Raw genomic sequence first — 11,385 nt, 5'->3', positions numbered from 1 at the left:
TGTTCACTGATGGACCCTTAAATGCAAAACTGTTCAATTTGCTACAGTGAATTTTATATACAGTATATATCTATATAAACTTTGCATAGCTGCTAATGGCAATGGAAAATCGTGTGTGTGTGTGTGTGTGTGTGTGTGTGTGTGTGTGTGTGTGTGTGTGTGTGTGTGTGTGTCCTGCTAAGTGCATTCCTACTGTGTATGCATAAGGTTTAACTGCTGATAAATAATGGTTATATTGGATTATCTAACACAATAAACTGCTACTCAAACAAGCTTTGTTGTTGCGCATGTTTATTATTATTATTATTTCTAATATAATTTGCACTGCATTACTGCACAAACTACAATTAATGTCTTTATTTATTACCTATTTATTTCTTTTTCTGATATATGCACACTATGACCGAGCCTTTTGTAACTCAGGGACAAAGGAAAGGCAGAAAACATAAGACGTAAGACCAGAGCAGTTAGTCTGTCTTTCAGTAGCCTATCTCGGATCGTTCCAGTTTTTGTAGCGCCATCTACCGGCAACTATTATGATTACATTTAAAATCTGTATTAATCCACTGCTGAGCACTTTGCTGACTAACTTTAAATGTGTTACATTTTAGGTAAATGTAAAATTGGGGGTGAGAATACATTTTACACTCCTGGCCAAACATAAAATGTGAACATATGGAGCTTTAAATGGTTGTAGCAACGAATCATTTGTAAGGAAATCTAGTGAAAGGAAATCTGGTGGTCTAGTGGTTAAGATGCAGCGCTCCCACCGCTGCAACCCGGGTTCGATTCCCGGTCAGGGAACCATCCCCAGCCACTCTTAGTGCCGGTCCCAAGCCCGGATAAATTGGGGAGGGTTGCGTTAGGAAGGGCATCCAGCGTAAAACATGTGCCAAATCAAACGTGCGGAGGATCCGCTGTGGCGACCCCTAACGGGAGAAGCCGAAAAGAAAGTTTTAAATGACTAGGTAAAGTAAATATATTCTCGGGTATACTGTGCAAATATCCAAAAATGAGTCCCAAATGGATATTGAGTAAAATGAATATTAGGCATTTAATAGCTTCAGCAACAAGTCATTGGTCAGAAGAATGTGCCAGGATGAAACAAAAACGTTTGCATCGGATAATTGGGATGGGATGGGATGGTATGGGATGGTTTTGATAAATGGTATGGAATGGTGTTGTATGGTCTGGTGTATTTACTATGGTATGGAATGGTATAGTTGGTATGGTATGATATGGTACAGTTTGGAATAGTTGCTATGGTATGGGACAGTTGGTATACAATAAGGTATTGTATAGGATAGTTGGTATAGTATGGAATGGTACAATATGGTATGGGGTAGTATGGTAAAAGTGGCATAGTTGGAATGGGATGGTATAGTATGGTACAGTATAGGATAGTTGGTATGGTATGGTATGGTATGGTATGGCATAGTTGGTATATTATGGTACAGTATGGGATAGTATAGTCAAGAGTCAAGAAGCTTTTTATTGTCATTTCAATCATTTATATCTGACACAGTACACAGGGAAATAAGACAACGTTTGTGCAGAACCCTGGTGCTACATAAAACAACATAGAGCTACATAACAGAACACAAAGCTAAGGACTAAAGTAAAGTGTCGTCACCACAGAAAGTACATTGTGTGAAGCTGAGTGCAAACAGTGCAGACAAAAGACAGACAACACAAGACAATGTAGGACAGATACACAAAACACAAATAGCGCAGGCCAATTAACCTGTTATACAGTGCAAAAGAGAACTGAGTGTATTTGTAAACATAAACACAATGTTGTGTAAAGAGCAGCAGTCGAAAGGCATAAAACATCATGTAAACTGTAAAATATGATTAAATATAAATATATGGGTGGTGGAATGAATTGAGATGAAAAATGAGTGTGTGTAGAGTTTAGTTCAGTAACACACAGATTTGTGTGTGTGTGTGTGTGTGTGTGTGTGTGTGTGTGTGTGTGTGTGTGTGTGTGTGTGTGTGTGTTTGTACAGTTCAGTTCTGTGTCTTGAGGAACCTGATGGCTTAAGGGGAAAAACTTTAGCATAGTCTGGATGTGAGGCCTGAATGCTTTAGAGCCTCTTTCCTAATGAAAGAAGAGAGTAAAGAGTGTGTGTGAGGGGTGTGTGGGGGCTACCTACAATGCTGTTGGCTTTGCGGATGCAACCTGTGGCGTGTGGTGTATGGGATAGTTGATATGGGATTGGATGCTAGTATAGTACGGTACATTATACAATAGTTGGTATGGGATGCTATAGTATAGTATGATATGGTATGGTACAGTATGGCATAGTATAGTACAGTACAGCATGGGACAGTTGGTATGTGATGGTATGGTACAGTACAGTATGGGACAGTGTAGTACGGTACAGTATGGCATGGTTTGGATAGGATGGTATGGTACAGTATAGCAAAATATAGTATGGTACAGTATTGGATTGGTTGTATGGGATGGTACAGTATAATATAGTAAAGTATGGTATAGTTGGTATAGGAAAGTATAGTACAGTACAGCATGGCATAAATGGTATGGGATAGTATGGTATGGTACAGTATAAGACAGTATAGTATGGTAGTGTATGGCATGATTGGGATGGGATGGTATATTATGGGATAGTATAGTATGGTACATTATAGGATAGTTGTGGTATGATAGGTATGGTATGGTATGGTATGGTATGGTATGGTATAGAAGAGTATAATACAGGACAGTATTAGATAGTTGTTATGGTATTGTACAGTATGGGGCGTATGGTATGGTATGGTATGGTATGGTATGGTATGGTATGGTATGGGAAAGTTGGTATGAATGTTTTACCCTTTGATTATTTGAATGTTTAAGGCTTGAAGAGAAACTTGTAGTAGCTTTTTACATTTAGCTTAGATGTTGGCACATAACAGTTTTACGTGTTCTTTGTTTCTTTCATTTACATTTTTCTGACTAACATTTTTGTTTGACAGCCGTATTGTGGTTCTTTGTTACCACAAAGTTGAAGGCAAATAGTCATATAGAGTTTCTTTGAATGCACTAATAGTACATTTTTCCTTCAATGAAAACTAAAAGACCCAAACCTGTTTCAGCATGACAGTGCTCCTGTTTACAAAGCCAGCTCCATGAAGATATGCTTTACATGAGTAAGAAGTCATATGCTCAGGTGTCCACAAACTTGTATACTGTAACATTACAGTTGTTTTTCTCTATGAGGAAACTAAGAGAAGTAATATACGAGAACTAATACGGTATAAGCGAACAAATATACTCTTACAATTCAAGATCTATTTCATGCTGGTATAAATACGCCTTTAGAGATTCTTATACCGGGTTGGGCAAAGATGCACCAACATGTATTTTAAAATAAAATAGCAAATATCTTAAGTGTATCAATGTAACTACAAAATACAGCAGCCACACCATGTATCAAAATAATCTACTGCATTTTTATATTTAAAAAAATACAAAACAATACTTTTACAAGGGAGCATGACATTTCTTTGCAAACCTTCTATCAATTGGTCTATTAGATCTGTTCCTTCACCATTATACACAGACTCTGCTGATTAAGTAAACGATGTTTGATAGCAACAAATTGATTCACGCAATAAATCTGGCATATGTAACATTTAACAGAACAAATATTCACATACATAATCCCTGTGATTTCCCAGTTGAAGGTTAGTTTTAAAGTAACTTACAGTTTAATGTTGAACAGTTTGCGAATGACTCATAATTGTATCCTAATTTAGTTACTTGGTGTTTGGTAAAGAAGAGCTGCTTTACATCAGAAACACTGACTCAATGACAAACAAGTCACTCATAAGAAGACGACTAATGCCACCTGTGTTTATAGCAACTAGTTCTAATCAAATAATCATTTGATTGTTAATCATTAATATAATAATATATTGTGTGTCAGGCAGTCGTTTATGCGATGGTGTGCAAAATCATGATCCTACTAAACAGCTACTTCAATTAGGGGACAATATTTGGCAATCAAATATTTATTTATCGATCATTTGACACCTATTAAAAGCTGACAGCTGGCACGCTTCTTACCTTCACCACCTTGTTCCAGATGGATTTCTGTTCTGATCTCATCAAGTCTGGATGAAAATACTGAGTAGGCACCAATCAGAGGATGCATTTTTATGATGTCATCATGTAGATTTCTTACAAAGTATTTTACAGTATTATAAAATGACAAAAATATAAATCAAGTATTTTGATTAAAAATATAAAGCCATTTTCATCATCTTCTACTTTTTTCGTCTGCTCCCATTAGGGGTCGCCACAGCGGATCACCCGTCTCCATCCCCCCCTGTCCTCTACATCTGCCTCTTTCACACCAACTACCTGCATGTCTTCCCTCACCACATCCATGAACCTCCTCCTTGGTCTTCCTGTTTTCCTCCTTCCTGGTGGCTCCATCCTCAGCATTCTCCTACCGATATACCCCATGTCCCTCCTCTGCACATGTCCAAACCATCTCAATCTCGCCTCCCTCACCTTGTCTCCAAAACGTCCTACATGCGCTGTTCCTCTAATAAACTCATTTCTAATCCTGTTCATCGTCGTCACTCCCAACGAAAACCTCTTCATCTCCAGCTCCACCTCTTGTCTTTTATTCAATGCCACTGTCTCTAAAATAAAGCCATTCTCATCAACCCTATCAAATACAAAATCCTATTTTATATTTAGAATATGTATTTGAAATACATGTATCATAAATACTGCTCATCCCTGTTCTTATATTCTGTATATACCTCAAAATTTATATCACATTCACTGATCATATTCAGTGCCGAGTGCAAAGTTACATATATTGTATACTCCATAGATGTTTAAGCTGCTTCACCACTCCAGGTTTCCTGACTTTAATCCTGTGCATGAATTAATGTGTGTATTAATAACGTGTATGAGTGTGTGTGTGTGTGTGTGTGTGTGTGTGTGTGTGTGTGTGTGTGTGTGTGTGTGTGTGTGTGTGTGCGCGTAAGTGAGAGAAAGAAAAAGTCTGGCATCCCACCTCCCGCCTATATTCCTGTATAATGGCCAGATTTCCCCTGGGATAGGGATGGACCCAGAGTTTGATAAATTGCCTAAATCACAGCCAAAACGAAATGAGACACACCCTCTGCAGCCCTTCCTCCTCCATCATGTCTTTCATATCCCCTCCTCCTCTTTCTTCTCTCTCCCACCCTTTCTCCTCTTTCTCGCCATCCTCCTCTCTCTCGCCATCCTCCTCTCTCTCGCTGTCTCTTTCTTCCCCCATCCTCCTCTCTCTTTTTTCTTCTCCTCGTCTGTGTGTGTGAAAAGAGCTAAAGCTTGGGGCACAAAGAGATCTACATACAGACAGGATACACACACGCACAAATAGGTGCAAGGTAAGTAGAGAATGGCATTTCATTGTTGGAAGCTCAGTGCTGTTAGACATGCTGTGTTTTAACGTACATACTGTATATCTTATTTGAATTGGGTTTGATCCAATAACTGCAGGGTGCTGTGTGTGTGTGTGTGTGTGTGTGTGTGTGTGTGTGTGTGTGTGTGTGTGTGTGTGTGTGTGTCTCTCTGAGTCTGAAGCTTCATGCATTGAAAGGATGTGCAGGATCTCTAGCATCTGTGCTGATGATTTCAGGAATGATTTAAAATTCATTCTGGAGTTCATTCAGCAGTAAGGATTAACACCAACCATCACAGCTCAGGGACCTGTGGTTATTAATAAAAGGAACAGAAAAGAATAGCGTGTAAGCGTTCCACATCTTCAGATTAAAATAATGAGAGCATCCAACTATATCTGGTGTGAAATGTAAAAGCACACACACACACACACACCCACACACAAAAATAAAAATTTATAATATATATATATATATATATATATATATATATATATATATATATATATATATATATATATATATATATATATATATATACAGTGAGGAAAATAAGTATTTGAACACCCTGCTATTTTGCAAGTTCTCCCACTTAGAAATCATGGAGGGGTCTGAAATTGTCATCGTAGGTGCATGTCCACTGTGAGAGACATAATCTTAAAAAAAAAAAATCCAGAAATTACAATGTAATGATAAACTACAGGAAACGTTTGACCTCTGTAATTGCAAACAAAGGCTACTGTACCAAATATTAACATTGACTTTCTCAGGTGTTCAAATACTTATTTGCAGCTGTATCATACAAATAAATAGTTAAAAAAATCATACATAGTGTTTTCTGGATTTATTTTTTTTTAGATTATGTCTCTCACAGTGGACATGCACCTACAATGACAATTTCAGACCCCTCCATGATTTCTTGCAAAATAGCAGAGTGTTCAAATACTTATTTGCAGCTGTATCATACAAATAAATAGTTAAAAAAATCATACATTGTGATTTCTGGATTTTTTTTTTTAGATTATGTCTCTCACAGTGGACATGCACCTACGATGACAATTTCAGACCCCTCCATGATTTCTAAGTGGGAGAACTTGCAAAATAGCAGGGTGTTCAAATACTTATTTTCCTCACTGTATATACACATATCTTTCTGTTTTATTCATATATTATATATGAATACTTATTCATATAAATATTTTATTTGTGTGTGTGTGTGTGTGTGTGTGTGTGTGTGTGTGTGTGTGTGTGTGTGTGTGTGTTCTTTTACATTTCACAACAGATATAGTTATTACATGATATAGTATTTTTACATTTAGATTTTCTTCATGTAGTGTGGTTTTTTTTTTTTTTTTTTTTGCTTCTTTTGCTTTTTTCGCCAGGTTGAATTTTTTTCCAGGTGTATTTTGTATGATTTGTTTTTTTGTGTTAGGTTTAAGTGTTAGGTTTTTCCACAGTTTTTCAACTTTTTCATGTTCTTGTTTGACCGTAATGCATGTGTTTTGTTATTATCCTGTGATTATTTATTTATTTGTTTATTTGATTCATTTATTCATTGGTGTAATGTTTATATCAATTATTTATTTCCACATGTATTTTTCTTTTATTGAATTTTTACTATAACTTTTTGCCAGTCAATAAATTTGATAACATTATGAAGATATTTAATACTTGTGCACTTTTAATTTCCACAATTTTTTTTTCATGATTTTATCACGATTACTTTTTACATTACATTTTTTATTAATTCTCAATTGATATAACTTCTTTACACATATTTTAATTCGTTTACTGGTTAACGTTTGCATGTTAGATTTTCTTTCGCCAATTCGTTCATTTTTGCTTTGATCTTTCGTCACATTGACAACAGCGACACATCCAGTGTCATGTCTGTTTACTTGAATTGTGCAGTTTAAAGAAAATAGAGTATACTTTCATTAATCACATATGACTTAGCTGTACACATGTTAGCAAGGACAGCTGTCATAATATAATAATAATATTATGACATGATAATCACTAATGCTGCTCATGGATACAATCTGCAGAACCGTGGCTCCGAACATGGAGCTTGAGCACTTTGACGGGCGTGACAGAGGTCAGAGGTCGAGGCGAGGGCTGCCCCCGAGCCCAGCTCACAGTGCCCACTGCAGCCTGGGCCGCGCTCGCACGCTTCAAGCTCTCAGCTCAGAGAAAAAAGCCAAGAAAGTGCGTTTCTTTCGCAACGGTGACCATCACTTCAAAGGCATCGTTTACGCCATATCCCGGGATCGCTTCAGGTCGTTTGATGCCTTGCTGGCTGACCTCACACGCTCCTTGTGCAACAGCCTCAACCTTCCACATGGTGTTCGATCCTTATACACCATTGATGGCTCGGCTAAGATCACCAGCATGGAGCAGCTGGAGGAAGGTGAGCATGTTGGGGAAAAAGTTCTTGAAATTCTAAATTTGACTTTGTTAGTGATTCGTTCATTTTCTTCTAAATGTGCATGAGCAAAGCACTGCAAAATCTCTGAAGGGTTATATACAAAAAAAAAATAATTGAGTTCTGATTCTCATTAGTCCAAATCATTTGATCTTTTATCATGTGACTTCCATAGACGTTATGCAGTGCATTACACAGTAAACAGAATTGAGCAGTTCATTATAAGTCCTCTGGAGTCGTTCGTTCTTTTATCATGTGACTCCTATATGTTGTTACATATACATATATAAATTATTGGAACTATATATATATATATATATATATATATATATATATATATATATATATATATATATATATATATATATATATATATATATATATAATGTTGGAGGGGTGTTCCTTATTTTATTTCACTAAAATGATCTGATTTGCCCATCACTAGTGCTTTCTGGTGTAGGAGTGTCCAAATCGATGTAGGCATGTCCAGCTGATAAAACTTATACAAATACGGAGACTTGGTGCAGAGATTACCAATAGGAGTGAAGATAGTAAAGCACATGTGATCCAGCTGCTAGTTACTGCACCATGCTAGTTACTTCACCATGTTAGTGACTCCATCATGCTAGTTACTCCACCATGCTAGTGACTCCACCATGCTAGTTACTTTACCATGCTAGTGACTCCACCATGCTAGTGATTTCATCATGCTTGTTACTCCACCATGCTAGTGACTCCATCATGCTAGTTACTCCACCATGCTAGTGACTCCATCATGCTAGTTACTCCACCATGCTAGTTACTCTATTATGGTAGTTACTCCTAGAAGTAACAATACATTATAACTTTCTTTTCGGCTTCTCCCGTTAGGGGTCGCCACAGCGGATCCTCCGCACGTTTGATTTGGCACATGTTTTACGCTGGATGCCCTTCCTAACGCAACCCTCCCCAATTTATCCGGGCTTGGGACCGGCACTAAGAGTGGCTGGGGATGGTTTCCTGACCGGGAATCGAACCCGGGTCGCAGCCGTGGGAGCGCTGCATCTTAACCACTAGACCACCAGGGGACCAGAAGTAACAATACATTATACTGGCCACTTTATAGTCCAGCAACAGATGTCTTGCAGCAAATACAAAAATCTAATCAGAGTTGTATAGCTGAACTGCATACTAAAAAGTTCTGAAAAATGTATTCTAAAAGGTGCAGCAGTGTGCTTTAGTATTTTTGTCTCTTCAGGTCCTTATGTGTACACGTTTAAGCAATTTCACACTGTGGACTGAGTTTCTACCCAGTTTCATGTTTACACATCAGTGATAAGCAAATAAAAGCCAGTCAATTCATTCTGTCAACTTGACATGTCGTGAGTGACAGTGACCAATGGTGACTCCCTCTGGATATGTCCAGATCACTGTCGGCATGTCCAATTGGGAAAAGTTTATGCAAATATCTGGTCCCCTGATATATTGTCTAATCTGTAATGCTAGTTGCTCCACCTGCAGTTAAAAGTTGCCAGTAGTGGTAACGCCTACTAGAGACTTTATAGTATGGCGAGTGGTAACAACATGCAGCTGTGTGTTGTAGAAATGTGTGAATGTAGAAAAACATCAGGGTCTATATTTGCATTGCATTATGGGTCTTTAAGTCCAACATATGAAAAAAACAATGGAATCTTATTTGCTTGAAATTTTGTGAACGCCTATTAATTATGTAATATATTTCTATCAATAGAAATCAAATACATTCAGGGTGGAGTTTCCGGCCAGGTATTTCCTTCACGTATATACAGATCTATATTGTACATTGCAATAATGTATATTGCACTCGTGATTAAACTAATCATGCTTTGTTGTGAGCAAATGCACTTAGTGTTAGTCTAAATGGATGCTATATGCCACTAACCGGATCCACTTATAATGTGCCATCAATATTTGATGGTATTTTACATCCTTCCAGAGCTACTTCCATATGCACAGCTGAAATCCGTGTGCTAAATCCGAATGCCTGTCCCAAAGTGCAAATACTGAATAAGGAATGAGCTGCTTTGCATATCACTGGAGGATTTTGCAGTGAAATATTTAGGCCAGGCATCCATTCATGTCCAGACCCACAGCACTTTTATAGTCAAGGTGAATGTGAAAACGAGAGACATGCCGGCATTTCTCGTCTCACCAGAACAATTATCCTTGACTGAATGATTTAGAGGCATGTAGGTTATTACTTATATTATGAACTGGAACAAAACACCACAGATTGTCGCTTACCTTATGCTCAGTCTTCTTAGTACTATTGCACTGAGTTCTAAATTCTCGCTGCAAATTAATTTTCTATACCAGTTATTCTTGAAAGTAGTTCCAGCTCATATTAATTATATTGGTCACATATACTTGAACATGAAGGACAGATTTTTCACACATAATTGAAAACATTTATTGATGTCTGGTGTTTCTGCATAAGGAGTTGGTAGCTTAGTGGTTAAGGAATTAGACTTTGGCTCCGAAGGTGATAAGTTTAAATCCCACTCATACCAAGCTGCTACTTCTGGGACCCTTAGTAAGGCCCTTAAGCCCTTAAGTTATTGTTAATTTGATATGTTCAGATTGTCATTGTATGGAAGGAGTCTCCAGTGCCAGGATTTTGCCAGAGGTAAAGCTAAAACATGTGCAGCCACTGGAACATCTTCAGGACACATAACAGTGTGGTTTCTTGAAGTTTAGTTTTTTCTTTGTTTGTGTTAACTTCAGTGAAGGTTCCATATCAGTGAATGCAACTATAAATAAATACAAATACAATGCATTGTTATTTTACATTAAAATATCATGGTTTTCCACATAACATCCACTTGCTGTTAATTATTTTCCTTTAAGAGCACATCCCAAATGTTTGGTGAAGCTTCCAGCATTCTTTTCCATTGCCCTCCATTAAAACCAAATAGAGCTAATCACTGTGGATAAATCTGATGAGAGCATCAACCAAGAACCATGCACCATTGAAAACAAAATACATTCAAATGTGTCTAAAAGTGTATTACCTCTGTTTTTTCATTAATTTAGAATTAATTGATCCGTATCCCACACACCTGTTTATTCTAGCATTCTAGAACATTCTTCAGTGTCTGTTTTGAAGAACATATCGAGAGACACAGGCATGTTCTTTGTTTCCATGCAAAAAAAAAAAAAAATGTCAATTTACTTTGAGCAAACACTTATATAATTGAAGAAATGTTCAACCAAATTTTAGTTAGAAAATATTTTCTTATCATGAATAACAGCTTTACAGTCTTCGGCAGTTTGTTTCTCTAAACACTCAGCTGAAATGCCATGCCTCTTGTGAAAGTTGCTAAAGGGGTACTTTGCTAGTTGCAGATTTCTTCCTGAGCTTGCAATCCAGTTCATCCAAGACCAGTTCAAAAGTTAGTTGCAGTCTTTGGGAAAGCCTACAGAGCTTGGATATGTGCCTTTGGACATTTGTTATATGGTGACAGTGGAAATTGCATTGAGTTGAAGTATGAAATGGAGAAGATACATTTGGTATGGTTTGGGGGGGATAGAGAGAT

The 11,385-nt window shown here is 37.3% G+C and overlaps 1 protein-coding gene across 2 annotated transcripts in view; it reads left to right on the top strand.

Annotated features, from left to right (window-relative positions):
• Positions 1–5,125: 5,125 nt before the first annotated feature.
• dclk1b (doublecortin-like kinase 1b) overlaps positions 5,126–11,385 on the top strand; it is a 63,165-nt gene continuing 56,905 nt past the window's right edge. The window contains exons 1-2 of one of the 2 annotated variants that reach the window (XM_083547905.1): positions 5,126–5,394; positions 7,455–7,816. In XM_083547905.1, the coding sequence (XP_083404031.1) occupies positions 7,471–7,816 (346 nt within the window). In that variant the 5' untranslated portion in view covers positions 5,126–5,394; positions 7,455–7,470. The remainder of the gene's footprint in view (positions 5,395–7,454; positions 7,817–11,385) is intronic. The other variant, XM_083547904.1, reaches the window with a different exon arrangement.

This window comes from Silurus aristotelis (genome assembly GCF_946808225.1).
Source record: "Silurus aristotelis genome assembly, chromosome: 8".
In the NCBI taxonomy this organism is placed as follows: Eukaryota; Metazoa; Chordata; class Actinopteri; order Siluriformes; family Siluridae; genus Silurus; species Silurus aristotelis.
Note: the sequence above shows the minus strand (reverse complement) of the source record. Positions and strands in the feature narration are given on the sequence as shown.